The 23,496-nt window shown below is 40.3% G+C and overlaps 1 protein-coding gene across 2 annotated transcripts in view; it reads left to right on the top strand.

Annotated features, from left to right (window-relative positions):
- Positions 1-6,487: 6,487 nt before the first annotated feature.
- Positions 6,488-23,496, top strand: part of col6a4a (collagen, type VI, alpha 4a) — a 29,213-nt gene continuing 12,204 nt past the window's right edge. The window contains exons 1-20 of one of the 2 annotated variants that reach the window (XM_031576441.1): positions 6,488-6,584; positions 7,064-7,113; positions 10,608-10,703; positions 10,837-11,445; positions 11,681-12,262; positions 12,447-13,001; positions 13,395-14,000; positions 14,101-14,661; positions 14,791-15,348; positions 15,699-16,274; positions 16,741-17,310; positions 17,417-17,766; positions 18,488-18,566; positions 19,369-19,514; positions 21,307-21,399; positions 21,823-21,876; positions 22,677-22,748; positions 22,839-22,865; positions 23,087-23,131; positions 23,330-23,383. In XM_031576441.1, the coding sequence (XP_031432301.1) occupies positions 10,628-10,703; positions 10,837-11,445; positions 11,681-12,262; positions 12,447-13,001; positions 13,395-14,000; positions 14,101-14,661; positions 14,791-15,348; positions 15,699-16,274; positions 16,741-17,310; positions 17,417-17,766; positions 18,488-18,566; positions 19,369-19,514; positions 21,307-21,399; positions 21,823-21,876; positions 22,677-22,748; positions 22,839-22,865; positions 23,087-23,131; positions 23,330-23,383 (5,613 nt within the window). In that variant the 5' untranslated portion in view covers positions 6,488-6,584; positions 7,064-7,113; positions 10,608-10,627. The remainder of the gene's footprint in view (positions 6,585-7,063; positions 7,114-10,607; positions 10,704-10,836; positions 11,446-11,680; positions 12,263-12,446; positions 13,002-13,394; positions 14,001-14,100; positions 14,662-14,790; positions 15,349-15,698; positions 16,275-16,740; positions 17,311-17,416; positions 17,767-18,487; positions 18,567-19,368; positions 19,515-21,306; positions 21,400-21,822; positions 21,877-22,676; positions 22,749-22,838; positions 22,866-23,086; positions 23,132-23,329; positions 23,384-23,496) is intronic. The other variant, XM_031576442.2, reaches the window with a different exon arrangement.

Raw genomic sequence — 23,496 nt, 5'->3', positions numbered from 1 at the left:
CGTGTAGGCCTTTGCCCATGCACAAGTCATCTCCATTTCACACTGTGAATGGGTCGAAAAATCATTTTTTTTTTTTGCCCACGGAGAGTATAGGCCACTTTGCCACAGAACTTAATCATGTGTGTGTCATAAAAATGATGAATGCTGATGGTTTTACATACATTAACGCAAGGCATTCCCAAGTGATAGTCCAAATGTTTCAAAATAAGGCACAACATTTCATGCTATGAAAATATGTCAGACTATGCATTTTTTTTCTCTTTTTCTCACTTACCTCATTCAAGCCTGTAAGACATTCTGAACTCCTGCCCATTAACACCATGTCACTTAAACAATGTATATGCACTGCGAGCCACACTAAGCTGGGTCACTGGTGTGGTCTAGGCTGCTTCTTTTTCAAGAAACTCAAAATTGTGTTCTCTTCATGTAAACTAGAATTTCATATTAAATATAAAAACCCTACAGTGCAGAGAGCTAAAAACATGATTCATTCTGGGCCTCAGTGCTCTTGAAACATACAGTGCATTCAGAAAGTATTCAGACCCCTCCACTTTATAATATTTTGTTATTTTGCAGCTTTAAATTATGTTTTTCCCTCATCAGTGTACACTCAATACCCTATAATGACAAATGTATTAACTGAAAACTGAAATATCACACTGACAAGTAACCAAGTATTCAGACCCTTTAGTTCATGTGCCTCCCATTTCTCTTGATCATCTTTAATATGTTTCTACACTTTGATTGCAGTACACCTGTGGTAAATTCAATAGTTTGGAGATGATTTGGAAAGCCGTATTGAGCAAATGGGGGAGAAGAGCCTTGGTAAGAGATGTGACCAAGAAACCGATGGTCACTCTGGCGGAGCTCCAGAGATCCTGTGTGGAGATGGGGAAAACTTCCAGAAGGACAACCATCACTGCAACACGCCACTGATCTGGGCTTCATGGCAGAGTGGTAAACAGAAGCCTCTTCTTAGTGAAAGACCCTAAAAACTGTAAGAAACAAGATTCTCTGGTCTGATTAAACTAACATTGAACTGTTTGGCTTCAATTCTTAGCGTCATGTCTGGAGGAAACAAGACACCGCTCATCACCTGCCCAATACCATCCCAACGGTGAAGCATGGTGGTGGCAGCATCAAACAATGACAGGGACTATGCAACTGGTCAGGGTTGTGGGAAAGCTGAATGGGGCAATGTACTGAAATATCCACAATGATATGAAAATGATATCCATCTGCTCACCATAACTGAGTAAAGGGTCTGATCACAGTGTGATATTTCAGTTTTTCCTTTTTAGTACATTTGCAAGAAATGTCTAAGATCCTGTTTTTGTTTAATCATTATGAGGTATTGAGTGTAGATTGACGAGGGAACTGCAACATTACAAAATGTGAAGGGGTCTGAATGCTTATGTTGGAATGTACTGTATACCTCTTGTGTACTGGCCATGCAAAATAAGATATAAGCTACTCTCACAAATATTTTGCAGCCTTCTCAAAGCCCAGTGAGTCTTTGAAAGATAAATATTAGTTTTGGTAACCTGAATGTTTTGGTTACATCTCTATGTTTGTATGCACTAAATACAAGTTACCCATTAATTTCACAGCATGTTAAAGGTGTTTGTGTGCACTAAATGCAAGTGACCCATTACAGTTTTTCTCAATTGCTAACACACATTTTTTGAAAGCATGCCTCGTTTCCTCAAAACTCTAAACACAAATCCCAAAACCACTCACACAAAATGCAAAACCCTTTATACATCCTGCAAAAGGCAACTTTGCTTTCAAAACAGTGTTATGTCACCTTAAAAGGGTACTTTGTTTTCTAATGACAAACACAGCCCATTATATGAGTAGACATTCTAAGCATCGATTGAACACTGATGTGCTCAATGGAAAACACTACTATGAAATGGGAAAACACCAGTATGAAGGCCTTATCAGGAACATTATGTTACTATACGCTTACTCCTGTAGTAAAATATAACTGTATAATGTTTTTACGCAAATATAAAACAACACACAAATATACAGTAACAACTAAAATATTTCTTTATTTTTTCCAAAAGTGCTGTAGACTATACATCACAGCAAACACAAATGAATGTGTAAATGATTTGCACAGAACAAACAATAGGATATAGGCCAGTACAGTCAACAAAAAAAAGAAAGAAAAATGTAAAATAAAAAAGGACAAAAAACTACTGCATCCTGTTCTAGCTCAAGACAATATTGACAATGTGCTATCAGAAATAGACCTACACAGTGTTGTGAATGTTGTTGCATTTGGTGTGAGTGGTTTAGAGATTTGTGTTTAGAGTTTTGAGAAAACGAGGCATGCTTCATGTGTGTAAGCAATCGAGAAAAACTGTAACATTGGATTGGATTACAATACAGTACAGTAATGTGTCAGTGCTGATAGGACGCAATCAGTTGTGAAAATGTATATGACTTACTTGCACATACTCATAGCATAACTGTTTGACTGTCGGAGTTTCTGACAAAAGGCACCCTGTACACCTGCTTTATTCTCAAGGTGTTCCGCCTTAGAACACAGTCCACTGTGGCTAGGCTCACTGTATTGATGTTTAGGAATATGTCTTGGTCATCAATGGTTGCACTTTGTATTTGTTTTACGTAATTTTACAGATACAGTACAATGGAAAATACAAGAATACTATGCTCCTGATAAGGCATTCAAACTAGTGTTTTCCTGTCATAGTAGTGTTTCTTACCTATTCCCTCTTCTGAATGTCCAGAGAATGGATGCAACTGAGAAGCGGCTTATATTTGGTTGAACCCTCTGGCCAGCCTCCTGCATGGTCAAACCATGGTTGACCATATGGTTGACCACAGTGGCCCAAATCTCATCAGAGATAATGGCTCTCCTTCTTGCTCTTTCTCTTCATCCTCTTCCTCCTCCTCCTCCTCCTCCTCTTACTCTCACTCCTCTGCCTTTCTGATCACCTCTCACTTCAATGTTGCCATCAATTGTTCTCCAAACCAGGAGCTAACCTGTGGCCATCATATTGCTAAAGCTTTGATTTAAAATTGCACAACAGCCTTTGAAATGGAAGTTTTGCCAATTGAATAGCAGTGTGTTCTGTCTGAACACAAGGAGGTTTTGGCATTGATGAAGTGTGCAAAGTAGAGAGGATGGTGTTTAGTGTTTTGAAGAAAGTGTGGTTAACAATTGAAATTTGTGTCTAAAGCACATAATTGTGTGTTGTGTTTTGAAGAAAGTGCGGTTAACAATTGAAATTTGTGTCTAAAGCACATAATTGTGCTTATAGTTTAGCAGAATTGGTTTAGGGAGTTGGCACATGAGTTACAGGTTGTGGTCATTGTGCCATAAGTTCCAATTTTTGAATGTAATCAATCGAGAAAAACTGTAATTTCACAGCATGTTAAAGTGTCCTTCTTTGTAACTTGGATGACCATGGCATAAGAAGCACAATTTTTCTGCTACAGGATCATACTTAAACTTTTTAACTTGAAACTCTACATTCTGTGCTGAGAAACAGGTGAACTAATCCAGGTTTAGATAAATCTCTTGCAAATCTGTCCTGGTCTCTCTCCCTTTCTCCTGCAAACTCTCTTTATCTAATCTTCAGGCTGAACTGATGTTGGCTGGAGAGTCAGCATGTAGATACCTGTGTCTGTCTCCATACAAACTCATCCATCTGTCAATTCCCTATTTTGTTTCCAGCCAGCATCTAAAAGTCCTGCAAGTCTTAACATATAGACAGGACATTCTAACTCAAGTCACTTGACCAGAAGAAAAGGCAACTATGTACAAATATCTACTCGACACACATGCCAGGTCCCCTTAGAAAAGAAGCAGAAACAATATCCTCCTTTTCTCCCTCTGTCAGTCACAGCGAAAGACATGTTTTGGAGTCACCAAAAGGCCAGGACTGTGACCAGGAAGGAGCTTGGAAAACAGTGGGTAGTTCTTTTAAAAACATGAAGTTAGTCTTCATTCATGATCTTCTTAAGCATGTGTCAGGTTGGAGCGCTGAGTGATGTGATGAAAGTGTTAGCTGTATCTTTGCATTTATTATCAGTATGAAAACAAGTGCAAAGGACTGTGTATTTCTGACAATTATGGTGGATGAAGAAAAAAATTACAAAAAAGCCCATATGACTGTATTATTATAAATAAATCATTAGAAAAAGCTATATGTTAAACAAAGCAAAGAAGAGCCAACTTCACTATATCCTTATATTTGGCGATATATCTCTCTTTATAAGCTCGCAGAGAAATGCGTGCATTGCATTTCACCATGATAGATGCTGACAGATGCAGTGTCACCCTAAAATGTGACATCATCTTCACAGTTATAGAACTGCAAATCTGCAGCGATTCTTTAAGTAAATGCATTACCAAATTTGTGTCGATGAGTGTCATAAAAATGTATTTGAAACACGTGTCCTACAGGCAACATCTGCACCTTAAAAGACCCTAATCCCCCATCAAAAATATATCCCCAATTTTGTCTATTTTTTACATTTTCGACCTGCACCTTGAGACTATACCCTTTGTTTAGGAAACAGCGACTCAGATGTGAGATGTCAACTGGTGGATTAAGCACTCTGTCATCTTCTTTCCTTTCCCTAAGCATTGTGTGCAAGGGAAACTCTGGAGCCAGGAGCGGGCTGTGACTTGTTCACCATGAGGGGTGAGTTTTGTGTGTGCGTAGGTATATGTTTGTATGTGTGTGTGTGTGTGTGTGTGTGTGTGTGTGTGTGTGTGTGTGTGTGTGCTCTCATGCATGCATGGGGAGGTGCGGGAGGTAACACTCCTTTTTTCACTTATTTTCAAAAAGAATGACACCCATTCATTCTCCATTACTTAGGAGAATAAAAGTACCCCAAGGCAGAATCTGCGCTCTAAGGACTACATCTATATACTTGTTTAAGCAAGTACCTGTTAAGAACTGCAAAGAATAACACCAATTATAATTAGTCCATCCAGTTCACCTCATGCATCAGGTGAGATTTTAGTTGCAAGGAATAATAACACTTGGATTTTCTTGAAAACACAAAATTGTCAGCTCAGGAATTTACACGTTATTATAAAATGTTCATTACAATCCCTAAATTCCCTAATACATAATGCCATGAAGCCAAAATAAGGGTGAAGCGTCAGTCCTACATTTTGACTTTCTTTTTCAGACACAGCAGTGAGGGAGTTGAGGGAGAACAGTCCCACTGCAAAGCATTTTGAAACTGTCTGCATCAGGGCTAAACTACAGATCCATGGCATGAAGGAAGAAATGGAAAGCTGTCTCTCTCTCTCTCTCTCAATGGAACGTGATGTCTCACTTGTGACATTGGTTAAAAGCAACTTTCTACATCTAGTCTTTATACTATTGGACATGAATGAGGTACTCATAAATTAGCCTTTAATTTCTTCCGAAATATTGTGGTCTGTGTATTTGGACCCTTAAAAAATGCACCACTTATAGCATGTTTGCCGTTAGCAAATACCTTCCAAGGGCTCCACTCAACCATAACGAACATTAAGTGGAAAGGGTGAATCTGATCAAATGATTATTGCATGTGTCTGCCTATACATGTGCATTGCTGCATGCAAGCCTGCCTGATGTGATTAGTTCAGCTACTGCCATAATCGGGTAATTATGCAGTAATCTGTATTGGTACAGCCACATTTGGAAAAAGGGGGTTATTTTCAAATCATCAGAGTCCACCTGCACTGAAGAATGACAAGCCTTAGGCATGAACACCTAATTAATCCAAGCCTTGTCAAATATATTTAGCAACGAAATTCCACTTCACTTGCTCAAATGAAATATATATATAAAAAGGTAATTGAGGCATTTTCTATAAGAACATGTTATGCCCTAAGCATAAAGTGGATTGTGATGCTCAGATCTGCTTCAAGAAGTAAAGAGTATAATAGCATTATATCTACTGCTGATTTAGTCCAACTGGGTAGAACCTGTATGCAAATAGCTCCACATTCTGTTCTAGTTCAGTTATGTGGAATTCTAGGATTGATCTTAAAAGAGCAGCCATGTGAATTTCATAATTTGAGTACTAATTTGATGCCTGTACATTAAACACTGTAAACTCAAAGAACAGGAAAATGTACAGTTACATATACAGGTCTACTTCTGTCGTTGATTGGGGACCACTGTGCTATCTTAAAAGATGACCCTCACCAATGCATAGCCCTCATAAACCACACAAAACTGAAACTTTGTAATACTTTAGAAGAGCCGTGCTTTCTGGCTTAAACTGAGCAAATATACGTACTTGGCACATTCCACAATTTTTTTTTCACAATATAGATTTTTCACAACATTATTCAGCTGCAAATGTTAACGAACCAATGAAATGTCCCCAATTATTTATGAGGACACCCTATTAAACGGAAAGTGTCAATCATCCAGTCTATTCTTGAGAAAAGGGGAATGATTCCCGTATAACTTATTACGAAAGATCTACATATCTGGGCGGGGTGTGGGTGAGTGCTACCCTCTCCACATTTAGTTCTTCTGAGACCCAGGCTTGGAAGCAAGAATACGGAGTTTATCAACTGTACACCAGCCAATGTAAGTGAACTGTAGTCTGTTTACGCGCACTCCTTTTGGTGTCGATGTTGCAAATTAGCAGGAGTAGCTGTGTAGTTAAACTTTACCAGGGAAGATAATTGCATGTTATTCTGTATATTCATGTTAGTCATAAACATTGACTTTAGCAAGTCAGAATCACGAACAAGACTAAACGTGATTTAGTAGTATTTTAGTAGATTTTTTTTTTTTTAGATCACTTGTCTAATTGCAAAAGGATCTTGAATGTCTAGGAAAGGTTTAAAACGTAAAACCTACACGATGTCAGATAATGCTACCTGTTTTACCTGTACCAAGGATATCGCCAATTAGCTACCTTAAACATCGGAAAATCAAAAGATGTACTGGCTCAGGGAATTTAATTAAATTTAAACTGGAGAAAACGCCGAGTTTGTTTCACTATGAAATCCTAAAACTGTTCAGATAAATTGCTCATCGTTCATCTTTAATATTCTTTACAGGAACATGTTTGAATGAATAACTGCGGAATACAATATAACAGTATACACAGGTAGTATACATGTTTTCCTTCAAAGAAATGCAACGTCTATGTCCTGTGTAGGGGAGGTATCAACCTAAGTAAATGCTGGGGTGGATCACCAAGTGTGGTTTGATGCTTGACGCATGAATTAAAGGGTTCCTTTTAATCAAGTTAGTATAGTGCCTGACTGTGCATTGTATTTGTAAATGCATATATGCTTAGTGTTGAGTGCTTGTGTCTAGAGGGAGATGGTGGTTGAAGGGCGCAGTTAAACGGATGATTATCAAAGTGACTAACTGTACAACCGGTCATGTTTTAGATGGAAATGAACAAACAAAAAACATGGTTTTATGGTACTTATTGTGCTTTTGCAGCAAATAGTTGTTATTAATGAATGTTGAAGTACCCATTTACAGTAAGCTATATAAACAGATAAGTGTTAGCGACATAACTGCCACACAAACCTCTAAAAAATCAAGGTGTAGCACCACTGCTCTCCTCTACCCCATGCAGTCAAGCAACATGTAGAGAGTTCATAGGAGCACTTATGTTAGTGGGCGACTAGGGCTTCCTGTTCATACAGTGTGCAGCACATAAGAATCCCTCACCTTAAAGCGGAAAGAATCAAAAGCTGTTTGTGGTCTTAGCAAAAATTATGTTTTGTGCAATGTATTTGTACTATCTAGTGCATTTTTGCACGTGCCATATTAATTACTATCACCTTTTCATCACGTCTTCCGTATGATTATGTGCATTGCATTGGCAGATACCGTTTGTCTTCACGCAGTAGGATAGCTTTCTCTAAGCAAAGCTTGTCTGAGAGCAGCATCCGTTCATGAATGGCTTTCCTCTGTCTGATCATTTCATATACAGTAGAAGCAGAAAAGGCATGACAAATATTCAAAGATATTTCATCAACCTAGTAACGTCAAAAGAAGTCTTGCTGTGCATTTCAAGGATTGTTTATCTGAAAGGCAGGTCTAAGTGAATTGACGTTTACTTCATGCATTGGATAGATTATTTGAGTAATCAAAAAACCTCAAAGCATGTTAAGTTGGCCCACGGGTGGCCTCTTGTTTTTGGTCTTTTTTACAGACATCCAGAGGACCAAGTAACATCTGTTTACATTCACAACTTTAAACATCTGTCTCCACTACACATTTGGCTGTCAGCATATCAGAATTATTAGCAATGCACCCCTTTATTTTCCCATACGGTGATAGGGAAAATGTTTTGATGGTATAAATGTGGTGTGTCGTGCATGAAAAGAGCTTACACTTCCTCTGGACATGCATAGTCTGTACATTGTCCTGGCCATTGCAGCTAATTGGCTGATGGCAAAAGCCTGATGAGTTTTTTTTATCATCATTCTGTCCAATGAACAAACTATGGGATAATGCTATTCTATCTGTAAGTGAAACTTAAAAGCCGTTTGTAATCAGACCTACCTATTGTGTTAATCACTACAAAGGGCTTTAGGGGTTTTATCAACATCTTACGCTTGCTGATTTTTATCATATGAGTTGTGTATACTGTACTAAATGTTTTGACTTTTCTAATGTTTTTGCCACAAACGGCTTTTTGATTCAGACCGACTGTTGTGTTTGTGGTTAGACTCTTTAGCTGAACAACTGGCCAACTGGCCCCAAAACCATCAGTCTTCGTAGAGAGCTGGAGGCAAACCACTTCCTGTGGAGAATAAATAAACATGTTGTAATTATGCAAAGGTTTGGATGACTGAATCCAAGCCTACAATAAATGACTCGGAGTAGACTCCTCTTTGGTCTTCAGACGACAGACGGATGTTGCGGCCATTGACCCCACAGCAACCCCCCATAATGTTTCCCTTTTTTCAGACACATTCTTAATTATGTCCAGCTGGCCCTTATCTGGAGGAATGGCAGTCCCTAACACAGGCCTAAAGGCAGGCCTGTGGCAGATTTAAATTTCAGTCAAACACAGTCCTTACAGAGTATTTATTACTTGTCATAAAGGTTAGCTGGATAGATACTAGGAAGGGAAATGTGCCTGGCCATTTTGACCATACCCTGCACCACGCCTGATAAAAACGACTAGGCTAAATGCTAATTACAGCCATTAATGTATACAACAGCAAGCACATCCACTTTTTGTTTCTTTACTTACTATCATTCATATATGGCCTACGGCAAGTACTGCAGGAATTTCCTTGCAGATTTCAGTTTCATTATTCTACAGTGAGAAATAACCCCTCAAGAGGAGTGTTTTACATTAGCGGACCCCATCCAAGCTTAGGAGTAGAATGCAAATGCGGACTTCTCCTCTGTTCCTCGTGTTGGTGATGGATGGCATGCCTGTGAGACTTGCTCCAGAGGAAATTAAATTTTTTTTCTAATGCTGAACATCAAAAGAAATCACATCATTATGTAACAAATGCTCACAGATGTCTTTAAGGCAACTCCCTGTAGAAGACCACTCCACTCCACGCCTAGTCTCGCCGCTTGATAAATGAGAGCTCCACAGAGTGAGAGAGGGCTGACAACTTGACAGACTTGGGAGAGTTTAATACCAATACTGCTGAGGCGTCTGGATGGCTCCAGAGAACCTCTGTGCTTTCTTTGCCGGTCTTGAGAATATTGAATGGCCTAGTACATTGATAGTTACTGCAAGAACTTCCTGAGCAAGGAGTACTAGCAGCTGTTTAGTGCTGGTGATGGTTGCACAAACGTACAGCCTCTCCATAGCGAGATAGTGTCTGGGCTGCTGCTTATAATACTGACTTAGTAGTTACAAGTAGTAATAATTACAAGTAGTTACAATTAACATAATTACTTCACAAGTTTCAAAGCTAAGAACTTATTCAAGAGGCAGGTGCTCTTGAAAATGTGATGAGATATGAAGATAATCTATATCGTTTTGGAAATGTGTGCATATATGGATAATTCATTTATTAAAACAACCATATTCTATTGACATATTTGTATGCTTGAACAAGATTTACTCAACTCGGGCCTTCACAGTTCATGATCATTTATTTAATTCTGAAGGTGATAGCGCCACAGGTAGGAAATCAGAGCTTTTAATGTGGACCTCAAACAGGGAAACTGAAGCAAGATTTAATGTTGTAATCAGAAACATCAAAATACTGAAGGCATTATTGAAAAGCGTTATTTGCATATATCCCCACGAAATTGTGCATCTCACACAAAGTGTACTATTCTTCAACTAACACATTGTTCACATTGTGCGTGCTGGCTTTCACAGATGTCGTGCATCTCCCTGCATCACATAGCTGTGGTTTCTTCTGCTGTCCTCTCAGTGGTGTTCTCTGTTTTTTTCCCTCCAGATCCACAGTGTGTGCATGCCAGATGCTTTCTATCTTACAGCTTAAAGAAAAATGGAAATGCATTGTGCTTAAAATGCAGGGAGGGATGGCTATCCTTTTTTAAATCCATGTTAGTGACTACCATGGTCTACCTTCAATTAAAATATTAGTAACTTCCTCACACAAAATCGTTGTTGTTTGTGCCTCTTATTTACTGCAGGGTTTCGAAACGCTGTGAGGATGGGAAAGAGTCCTTTTCTTTTGGGTGCTGTCTTCATAGCATCTTGTTTTCTCCTCAGTGCATCACAAAAAACAGGTACATGTATGTCCATCCTGCAACAGATAGATTAGATGTGTTCTATGAACCATACAGTAAAAATGTGAATGTGACAATTGTCAATCCGATTGCGTTTTACTCTTACTTTGATGAGTGTGTATCTTTCTCCCAGTATGCACACAGGAGGCTGTGGCTGATATTGTCTTCCTGGTTGATGGTTCCTGGAGTATTGGATCTGAGAACTTCCAGCGTATCCGGGATTTCCTCCACACTTTGGTAGACAGCTTCGATGTCGCTCCTGATCATGTTCGCATTGGCCTGGCGCAATACAGCAACAATCCCCGCACTGAGTTTAACCTCAACACCTATCAGGACAAACAAGAGATTCTCGACTACATTGACAAGCTGCCATACCTGGGTGGAGGCACAATGACTGGCAAGGGACTGGACTTCATCTTGAAGGAGCAATTTGTGGAAAGAGCAGGAAGCCGTGCCGGAGAAAATGTGCCCCAGATTGCTGTTGTCATCACAGATGGTCAGTCGCAGGACACCGTTGAGCCACACGCCAAGAGCCTGAAGAATCAGGGGATCACCATGTACGCCATCGGCATCAAAGATGCGGATGAAGAGCAGCTGAGGGAGATGGCCAGTGAGCCTCATGACCAGCATGTGTACAGCGTCTCTGACTTCAGTGCTCTCCAGGGCATCTCTCAGAACATCGTCCAGGAGCTGTGTACCACCGTGGAGGAGGCCAAACGGCAGATCACCCAAATTCCTCAAGGTAGTGCTGTTCACTTATTATCATAAAGAAGGTGATGTTATGGCCGTGCAGTGTCATATCCTGCAAATACAAATACTAAAAGTACTAGAAGATTTCGCAAAACTAAGTTAGGACTCTTAGTCTAACTAAGTTTAGTAGATTGTAAAAGAAATCATGATGTCAATCTGATATCAATAGTTTGCAATACTCTATCACTATCTCAGAGGTTAACCTACTCATCTTTCTATCCTTTCAGGTTGTCAACAGGCAACCATTGCGGACGTTGTGTTCCTTGTGGATGGCTCAAGTAGCATTGGTGATGATAGCTTTAATCAGATGAAGCAGTTCCTTCATTCATTTGTGAGTGGACTGACTGTAGCCAAAGACAAGGTGCGTGTAGGCCTAGCACAGTTCACTGATGAAACCTACCAGGAGTTCCTGCTAAAGGATCATGACAATGACAAAGATGTCCTCAAAGAAATTACCCAACTCCGGTATCGTCAAGGAGGAACTTATTTAGGGAAGGGCCTCACCTTCCTTCAGACGACCTATTTCACTCCAGAGGGGGGCAGCCGAGATAATGTTCCTAAAATTGCCATCGTGATCACAGACGGCAGCTCCTCAGATGACGTGGCAGGGCCAGCCCTGGAGCTGCGGAGACAAGGGGTTGTCATCTACACCATAGGTGTCGGCGACTATGATGCCACGCAGCTGCGATCTGTCGCCAACAGCCCTAGCAAGCGTTTTTTGGTCAGCATCAACAACTACCAGGAGCTGCAGACTGTAATGGACAGCATGCTGAAAACAGTTTGCACCTCTGTGGAGATCCAAACAGAGGGTAAAGTCAAATGTGGTCTTACTGCTTTGAAACTTACAGACTAATAAGGTCTATATTATATAAACAAAGTGAAAATGGTACATTATTTATACATTTCCATTGTAATTATCTTTTTCTTCCCTCTGTGGATAATTAGATAATTGTGGTAATATTGTAAAATTCTCTCTTTTTTGACTTGTTTCAGGTCTGGCAACAAGATATGCTGATATTGTCTTCCTTGTGGACGCTTCGGCCCAGTCACAGATTCAGGCCATAAGAAACATTCTTTTTAGACTTGTCAACCAACTCAACATAAACACTGATGGCAATCGCATGGGCTTGGCTCAGTTTGGCGATACTGTTAAAGTGGAATTTCAGCTGAACCAGTACAGCGCGAAATCTGATGTTGGGGAACATGTGAAACGATTGAGATTGGCAGGAAGTCGGACGCGTAACACTGGAGAGGCAATAACATATGCCCGCCGTAATCTTTTCTCTTCTGAGAATGGGGCCCGTGGATATAAACAGTATTTGGTGCTCATTACCTCGGGAAAATCAAATGACAATGTGATCAAAGCGTCACGAGTTATTAGAGACCAAGGTGTGACTGTACTTACTGTTGGGCTTGGCCAAGCTGACAAGGATGAACTTTCCACCATTACAACAACGCCTTATATCTATTTAAGGGAACCCGTTCAGCAAATAATACAAGACATCAAGACTGCTATTGACTCTGTGGAGATCCTCAAAGTTCCGAGTGGTAGGTATTATTATAATTTATTTACGATGGGTTGTATTTCTGAAATATGTAGGCAAGTTTCACCATATATTATGAGCAAAATGCAGATTCCAAATCATAAATGTATACTTCACTGCCATACACTTGCCTCTCTGTCTGGGTCACTACTTTGATAATATGTTAGCGGATAGCAGTCTCTGCTGGCTAATATTGGTATTACAACCACTTAAAAAAGCAATGGTCCAGTGACCCAGTGTTTCACAAGATGTGCTTTCTTAATGAGCCAGGAGGACACAACATTCATTCATTTTTTTCTGTGTTTTTCAGCAAATGTATTATGCAGTTAGTTTCTGATAACTATTTGATTGAATCCTCATTGCTTTTCATTCACTCCTCTTGTCATCTGTGTTACAGAGTGTACAACAGCCAAAGTGGCAGACATTGTGTTCATTGTGGATGGATCTGGCAGCATTGGGAATGCAAACTTCCAACTAATGCGGAACTTCCTTTCCGGCCTCCTCAAGGAGCTTGAAGTCAGCTTAAAGGCTGTGAGAGTGGGCCTAGTTATGTACAGTGATCAACCTCAGCCTGAGTTCTACTTGAACACTCATGAAAGCAAAACTGATGTCCTGCAGAGCATAAAGCTGCTGCAATACCATGGAGGCAGCACATACACAGGGGCTGCTCTGAAATTGGCAAAGGACCAAATGTTTACCAGGGACAAAGGCAGTCGGCGTGACACTGGCGTGCAACAGATAGCTATAATAATCACGGACGGCGAGTCTCATGACAATGTCAGTGCCCCAGCCCTGGAACTACGCCATTCAGGAGTTAATGTTTATGCACTGGGAATTAAAAATGCCTCTGTGAAACAACTGGGACAGATTGCCTCCCACCCAACTAGAAATTATGTGTTCACAATTGATGATTTTGTGAAACTTAACTCCTTGGAGAAGAATCTGACGAGAAGAATTTGTCATGATATCACAAAAAAAAAACCAGGGAAACCAAAGAAACAAGGTCGGTGTCCACTGCAGTGCTTGAAAGTAGCAAATGTATGACATGAACATTTTTCCATTTGAATATTTGTATTTATGTGCTTTTTGTTTTTTTCTATTAGGATGTGTCCAAACAGAGGAAGCAGATTTCTATTTTTTGATTGACCACTCTTCCAGCATTCACTATAATGATTTTGACCGCATGAAAAAGTTTGTTCAGGAATTCATAAAGATGTTCCGTATTGGACCAAACCAGGTACGTGTTGGCCTGGCAAAGTTCTCAACCAAGCCAAACTTGGAGTTCAACCTGGCCCAGTACACAGACACAAAGTCTTTGGAGAGTGCTGTGGCTGCTGTCCAGCAAACTGGCGGTGACACCTATATCGGAGATGCTTTAAATTTCATGAGCCCACTCTTTGAGGACGCTAAACTGGCCCGTGGTGATGAGGTGCCCAAGTACCTCATCGTAGTAACAGATGGGGAGTCACATGACAAGGTTGTGGTGCCAGCAGAGCAGCTACGCCAACAGGGCATCACCATCTATGCCGTCGGCATAAAGGGTGCCGATGAGAACGAGCTGTTGGACATTTGTGGTGACCCTAAGAGGAAGTTCTATGTTAGTAACTTTGATGCCCTCAAACCAATCAAAGACGATATTGTGACAGACATATGCTCTTCAGCAGGTGAGCCAAATGTTTGTTTTTTTTTCCAAGTTTTTTAATCACCATTTACCTATAACTTAATATTGATATTTACAGCATCTGTTCTGTGGACTGAATTCATTTGATCAAGCTTTGGTTATTCCTATACAGCATGCAAGGAGATGCTGGCTGATGTCATATTCCTGGTGGACAGCTCTGGGAGCATAGACCGTGAAGACTTCCTCAAGATGAAGGCGTTCATGAACAAAACGATTCAGCGCTCCGTTATCGGACCAGACGCAGTGCGCCTGGGTGTGCTGCAGTTCAGCACCTACCAGAGGGAGGAGCTGGCTCTCAACAGCCTCCAAACCCACAATGACCTCATTCAGAAGGTGAACGCCATGCAGCAACTGGGCGGGGGAACTCTGACTGGCCAAGCGCTCACCTTTACCTCCCAGTACTTTGACGCCTTAAAGGGTGGGCGTCCCAATGTCCCAAAGATCCTTATTGTCATAACAGATGGTGAGGCTCAGGATGCCGTTGCGTTGCCTGCGCGGAGTCTGAGGGACAAGAACGTTGTGATCTACTCCATTGGTGTGGGGGGCGCCAATGTAACCCAACTGAAGGAGATCAGTGGCATCCCGGACAGGGTGTATATTGAGACGGACTTTGATGCCCTCCAGTTTTTGGAGAATGAGATCTTGGTTAAGATCTGTAACCCGGAATCTAGTAAGTAGTTGTAGTCCCCAATGAAATGACCAGCATTTCAAATGAGATAGAAAATATACTTACTTTTGGCCTAAGCTGAATAGAAAGAGATCAGACATCCGAAATGTCAGAGGGCTTTTGAGTCAAATTTCTTTATCAAAGCTGATTCCGTATTTGTTCATAGATTACATCGTCAGTGTATCAACTTTAAATTTCAAACTCTATAAGATGTCATGCTCTTATGGTTATAGTTCTAAATATCAATATCAACATTCATCTTCAACATGAATCTGTCAATACTGTCTCTCTCACACAGTCACACTCTCTCACATACATACATTTGCCCGTGTCGTGTTTTTGTTCCCTTTTAGATTGCGAACGAACAGCGGTGGCAGACATGATCTTCCTGGTTGATGGCTCCAGCAGTATTAATCAGACCCAATACAAGAGCATGCAACGCTTCATGACCTCACTTGTGAACACCACAGACGTTGGTGAGGACCAGGTCCGTTTTGGTGCCATCGTCTACTCCGACAACCCGGAGTCTAAGTTCACACTGAATGACTACAAAACAGCAAAGGAAGTCCGAAAAGCGATAGAAAACCTTCCACAACCAGGCGGGAACACCTACACAGGTGCTGCCCTTCGCTATGCACTGCAATACTTTGGGCAACCACATGGCGGCCGTCGTGACAAAGACGTAACCCAGATCCTTTTCATCATCACTGATGGAGCAGCCACAGACCCTGTTGTGTTGCCTGTGTGGTCTAAGGAGATCCTGAATTATGGCATCAGGATATATGGCATTGGAGTGGCAGGGGCCAAAGAGAGTGAGCTGCAGGTAATGACAGGAGACAAAAGAAGGGTATTTTATGTGAACAACTTTGATGCTTTGGATTCCCTGCACATGAACATCTCCAACGAGCTTTGTGAAGACATCAAACCAGGTAAGCCCTCTTTTTTTTTAACTAAATGAACGGCCTCAGGCAGATAGGTTACCCCTTTTGTGTCAGGTTCTGCTCAAGGTTTCTTCTTGTTTAACGGGAATTTTCTTCTTTGCCGCTGATTCCTTTGTGCTTGGTCTAGCGGGGTTGAGGCCTTGGTTTCTGAAGAGCATTTTATGACAATTCTCCTTAATGTTCAATGCTCCTTAATGTTCAATGTCCCTTAATGTTTAAGGCCCCTTAATGTTCAATGCTCACTGGTGCTATATGAATACATGCCATTGTTACTGACAGTAAAAAATGATTGTCAAGCATATTTACCGAATTATTTTAGGAAAGTTAGGTTTATTAAAGAAAGTATTGAAAAGTGAATGCAGTTCAAAAGACATTTCTATTTTTAATAATGTAGGTGTAAAAATGACATAAAAATACAAATCTACTTAATTTTTAATGTTAATGTTTTCTTTAGCATGTGAGAAAAAGGAGTTGGACCTGGTCATGCTGGCAGACAGCTCTGGCACTATCAGTGCCGATGACTTCAGCCTCATGAAGACGTTTATGAAAAGCCTGGTGAGCAGCTTCCTCATCAAACCTGAGTTTGTACAGGTAGCCTTGGCTCAGTTTAGCGCCTTCCCGGTAAAAGGGTTCCACCTCAATGAGACTGCAAGCGAAGACGACGTACAAAAGAGAATTGATGCCATTGATCAAATAGGACAAGGCTCATATATTGGAAGGGCCCTTGAGTTCACTCGGAAGCGGTACTTCAAGGAAGAAAATGGAAGTCGGAGAAAAATGGGCATCTCGCAGAACCTTGTTGTGATCACCGATGGCTCCTCACAGGACGACGTGGTAGAACAGGCTAAGTTGCTGAGAGCCATGAACGTTGATGTGTTTGTCATTGGAGTGGGAAGATTCCACCAGGACGAGCTGATTCAGATCGCTGGCCAAGAGAGCAGGGTCTTCATTGTGCACGACTTTGGTGTCCTTGACCAGATCAAGTCAAAAGTGGTGGAAAGTGTTTGTTTGCCAGCTGATCAACGTAAGATATTTGAGTTGAAGATTTTCCTTCTGATTGATTGATGACTGATGATTTATCTTCTTAGTCAGTGATTATGTTGACATGTACTTCCATTTTATTTTTTTAGCCACCGAATGCAGTGTAGACATTGGCATCGGATTTGATATTTCCAGCAGGACCGAATTATCACTATTCAGTGGACAAGTGAAACTGAAGAATTACCTGCTTGAGATCATTGAACGCATCTCCTCTCTAGACAGCCTGTGTTGCTCACAGGGGTCAAGTGTCAAGACACACATTGGCTTCCATCTGGCCTCTAAAGAGGGCAACATGCTGGAAGACTTTAAATTTGAAATATTCAACAAAGAAGTGGTGACAAAGGTGCTGGCGTTAAAGACAAGCGAGGATATCACCTTCAATGCGGAGCTGCTGATGTCGTTTCAACAAAAGTTCAGTCGTTCAACTGCTAGTGTTAAGGTAAGTCCGACTGTGAGCAACAGATGAAATTTATATTATTAGTTATACACAATGCATATACAGTAAAATATTGATAATCAGCTTTGTTCCACTCATCATACAGTAAAACCACCCAGAGTTGTTGAACACATATTCAATTAAATTCAACTCAATTAATTGTTCTTCATTTACATAATGCCAATAACAATTTAAATAGTTTCAAGGCACTTTACAGAGCCCAGAGCTCGAACCCCCTAGAGCTCACTCCATACACATACAAACACACACACACACACACACACACACACACACACACACACACACACACACACACACACACACACACACACACACACAACTCAGTTTTAAAAGGAAGCAACCTGGGTAGAGAGATAGAGAGGGGGTGGGGCGTGGGTGCAGAAGGGAAGGGAGGAGGAGATGAGAGAGAGTCAGAAACAACATTTACATTTACATTTAGTCATTTAGCAGATGCTTTGTCCAAAGCGATGTACAAGGGAGAGAACAATCAAGCTACGGAGATAGAGACCTAGTGTAACAATAAATACTTTTTTACATAAGAAATCGAAAAAGTGCAAAAAGTGCAAGTTAAGTACTAGTAAAAGTGAAACAAGGAGATAAATTCATACATGAATTAGGATAAAACATATTAACGTACCTGTCATATTTTAATTTAACTGCATGCACATCATTGATTATACTGTGATCTGTTAACGTTTGTTAGGTGCTGATCATCTTCACTGATGGGATTGATGATTCGATTGAGAAGCTTCAGCTGCAGTCTGAAAATCTGAGAAACAGTGGTATGTCTTCAAATACGGATTGGTGACATACTAAAAATCTGTGGCGCCAGACATAAGACATGCATAACATTACATCTAACAGATCCACAATGTTTATTACAATATACGTCTGAAGACAACCATGTTTGAAGATAAGTTTGAAACAAATTAAGGATGCAAACGATGTCTGGAGTGTGTCTGAAATATTCTAAACCAATCCAACACCTTGTGTAGGCCGGGTTCAGAGTAGCAGTACATATTCAAACAGCAAAAGAGATTCAAGCTTTTATCAAGGTGCGGACAGATTTCAGGAGGAAAGCCAGCCAGAACCCTATAGACTCTTGACAGCCTGCAATACCACAATAGCAACAAGTTGTCTCCGGAGTCTCATTATAAAGTTACATCTGACCTGTCGAGATGGCAATATACTGTACATGTTATAACATGTCATAATTGTGCTGATACTACTTTAAGTTGTGGCTTTGTGAAATTGTGATGAGATGTATTTAGTCTGAAGAGAAATGTTACGAGAATCCATTGATAGAGGGCAAATAACTAGGCTATAGGGGAGGTTATATGTATAAGCATCATGGGATTTAGAAATTGCACGTTTTTAGCATTCTTTCAGGGACAGAGGGATGGGGAACCTGAAGGATGTTGTGTTGTATTGGACACATTGGATGGATGCAGCGTAGTATTGATGGAATTACATTGTGTCTGAATTTAGTTTTACTACCACCCCCCCCCACACACACACACACACACACAGACACACACACACACAGAGTTTCAACAGTTTTTTGTTTCTCTAATTATTAACCAGGCGTGCACGCACTTCTGACGGTGGCTTTGGAGGGTGCCAAAAATGTCCATGAGCTTCAGATGGTTGAGTTTGGGCGAGGTTTTGGCTACAAGGATCCTCTGGCCATCGGGATGCAAAATGTGGACGGCGCCATACTAAAACAAATAGTAAGAACTTTTAATGCAAATCTTTAGCTTTCACTGTTCTTCACTTTATGTTTTGTATGTACAGTTTGTAAAATATTGTATTGGCTGCCCTTATTTTGGTATTCACATGTTTTTGTAAGTCGTATGGACTAACTAAAAAGACATACTGTTGTTTAGGGGAATACAGAAGAACTACTAGGTATGGTACATATTTCTTGCAGCGAATTCAGTCATTTTTGGCTGCAGGTGTCACAATAAATCCTCACAAGATCCTGGTGGGACTAAATACCAGATTGAAACTAAAGCACCTAATTAATAGCATTCCAAACAGCACTCCAGGATCAAAACAGTATACTAATCGTGGCGGACCAAGCCTTGGGTTGCCGTCAAAATGTGGGTTGGCCAAAAAGCTATACGGTACAGATATGTATGGTTTAATATTCTTCCAAAAATATCCAAGAGACCTGCTAAGCCTCTCAATATGCAGATGACAACATTCAGCAGTCTAATGAAAAGAAAAACCTGCTAAGCCTCTATCAGCAGAAGACAACATTCAGCAGTCTAATAAGAAAACCTGCTAAGCCTCTCAAAAACAGAGGTACAGCTGTATCAGCAGGACCAGGGTCACACATATACACATACCTGACAAGACAACACTTCCCCTAGACAGAACAATGAACATACTGTATATAGGAGGTGGCCAGCACCATTTATAAAAAAAGGGTAGACACAAAAATCAAACAATGACAAGACAGACCCTGAAACATAAACATGATATTTCTCAGTGTGCTAAAACATCAAAAAAATAACCATGTAACAAATAATCATCGTCCCAGGTATGTAAAAAAAAAACCTTTTCAAAGGCCCAGTGTCCCTACTGCCATTCCAGGGAATTAGCAGTGTAATTAAGATAGGAACCAAAATAAATGTTCTGTGTTTCTTTGTGTCGGACCGACCAGCTCCCAATCGGTCGTAGTCCATTTCCGTATTCAATGAGACACCGTTGGTGCACCAACTTAGTTCATTTAAATAAATGGTTCCAACTTTGTAGAAGTTTGTGCAATCAGTTGTGTGTTTGTTTGTGTGTGAGCGTTTGTGCAAAACCATGTGTGTTTGTGTGCACTAGCGGTCGCTTATACAGGGCAGGAGTGTGCGGTCGCACTACGACACACTATTAGTATTTTCCAGTGTATTGACAGCACCCATCTATTAACCGCATTTTATTCAATGTCGCGTTATTTGTAACACGTTGTGTCACATAAAATTAAGCCATGTAGTTGTGGTGCGAGTTCTACTAGCCATTAGTACGGATGGGCATTTCAAGCACAAATACTACACCCCTTCCCCACACACACAAAAAAATAGGCCTCTTACAGTGAAAACCATTTATTGAGCGTTTATTCAGTGTTATGTTGTCGTGTGGGAATGGATGCTAAACGTTTAAGACGAATCGTTAATGGATCCGCTGACAAGGGCTCTTTCTGAAACGTGTTGGCGTGAAGAAAATGTGAGTTTCAAATGATTGGTGTTACTCTTTAGGGTTTCACTCAGGGTCTTGTGAAGTCTGACACAAAATGCTATTTGAACCCAGTTTATGTCTTCTCATGTTTTGCTAACTGTGTGGTTGAAATAAGAGTTGGGAAAGGCTTTGCACTTTGGAATAGGTTCAATTGCTGGTGAGAATTCAAGCTTAAAATGTACTATTTGTGCATGGTATTGTATGTCTAGTCTAGTGTAGCTTGTCTGTTTTTGAACTTTGAGTCATTCCTGCTTGACTTTTTACCCTGTGTAACTTCCGTCTGCACCTCTTTAGGATACAGCGACAGAGAGGGTGTGCTGTGGTGTGATGTGTAAGTGCACTGGCCAAGATGGATTTCGAGGAACACGAGGACCACCAGGACCAAAGGTAAGGTCACACTGAATGGCTCAGAAATACTTACATGACCATAGCTTTTTTTATATATATAATGTTCTATTATTTACACTACATGAAGATCCACTACAGTCCACTAAACATTCATAGATATTATGAAAATATATCTGACATGCCCATTGTCTGTCAAATGTAATAAAAGAAACATTGCATTGCATCAACCTAACACAGTTCAATCTACTCTTCTATTTTACACTCTAATGACACTAAACAACTTGCGGTGCAACATGAGATCCAAGACTCTCGTTGTCCTTGTGTAAAATAAACACATTTCTTATATATATTCAAGAAAAAACTTTACTTGTTTGTTAACCTGTTTGTGCTATGACCCTTTCACACATTAGTGTTGTGCTTGTTATGTGATTCCAATAAATGTGTTGGTCATCTTCTGAGCAGGGCCCACCAGGGTCAAAGGGCCATGCAGGATACCCCGGAGAAGAGGGCGGTCCTGTAAGTGTCATTTTCATTCATCATTACATTACATACCCGTGCAAATGTGTTTGTGAGATGGGGGTGCTAAAACCAGGACTCCAGTGAGGCTTCACAAAGATTTTGTAAAAACTAGAGGTAACTAACAGCCTAGTTGGCATGCATAAAATCTAGCTAGCTGATGTATTTCAGCAATATGTCTGGCAATGAGTCGCTGTTAAAGACGTTTTTATGTTTTTGAGTGCAAATGATCTGTGGAACAGCTGGAAGACGTATTCTAGAGATTGTTTGCTCATTCAGAAAGCGTCTCTCAAACGTCCCATTCTGATCTTCAAACTAGGCTTAGCTGAAGTAGTCCAGAAATTCCTCATTATGTCATAATGAGTCACGTGCAAACTCCAAGTACAATCAGTCATTTTGCTAACAGAAGAGCACTCAAACAATGTTAAAATGACCGAAGTAATGTGTTTTAACTGGAGTGAAATATACTGTACTTGAGATGTTATGATCTTTACCCGACATAGAACTCAAATATGCCTTTGACACTGATGTTTTTAAGATCAAAATAAGACCTTATGGACGGAACATTATATATTTTAAGATGTTTAGATCTTTTGCAGTCATCTAGGAGACATATGTTTGCTTACTAGGGTGTTCCCTGAGGTCTGAAGGTCAAACCAGAGAACTGTATGTGTGTACAGTATATACAGCATGTTATAGATGTATGCAATTCAAAATATCACTAATGAAAGCATCAACATGCTGTTTACCATGTGATTGTCTTCCGAGTTGTGGTCCAACCACCTGTTTGTTGTCCGTAGGGAGAGAGGGGACCTCCAGGCCCAAATGGAACTCAAGGAGTGCAGGGGTGCCCGGGCAGAAGAGGCCTGAAGGTAGGGTACTCAGAATGATTCTAAAATATTTTGGAATCAATGTTTTGGATAAAAACTGTGAAATTAATATATGGATGTTGACATTTGCAGGGAGGAAGAGGCTACAGAGGTGATACAGTGAGTAACAGAAAAATCATTGATGTTCTTTCACTTCATCTTCACAGGAAACCAAAGAAATTATATATGCCATCATCAAAGCATACAGTTCATAGTTTTAATGCTGTGTAATGCATATACTATACTGTTATAAGTACACTGTTATGTCTGTTTAACACAGAACTGTATTGATGATCCTACTTTAGTCATTATGGTTTATTAATCCAATTTCTGTTTAACAGGGAGATGATGGAGAACATGGGCTAGATGGAGTTCATGGTGAACAGGTAATTCCTCTCCTAATTCTGTTCAACAAGACTGTTTTCTCTTCTGTGTCTGAGAACTATTAGAGATTCATGTAGAGTTAATGTAATCAATCATTTCCCCCAGTTTTTGCTAAAAAGAAAGACATTCAGATAGTTTTATGATAGTCACATCATATATTGTGACATTCTGATATTTATTCTGATATTTATCCTATACAGGGTACTACTGGAGTGGCTGGTGCTTCTGGAGAGAGAGGAGAGGCTGGCAACCATGTAAAGTCTCTTTCTGACAAGTGCATCTGCAACATGCACCCAACCTATTCTTAAACTTACATCATAGAGAACAGTTATTTAGCAATTGGTTTGATTTTTTTTTTTTTTTACAA

Source organism: Clupea harengus, chromosome 11, assembly GCF_900700415.2.
Source record: "Clupea harengus chromosome 11, Ch_v2.0.2, whole genome shotgun sequence".
Classification (NCBI taxonomy): domain Eukaryota; kingdom Metazoa; phylum Chordata; class Actinopteri; order Clupeiformes; family Clupeidae; genus Clupea; species Clupea harengus.
The sequence above is the reverse complement of the archived record's forward strand: the minus strand, read 5'-3'. Positions and strand labels throughout refer to the sequence as shown.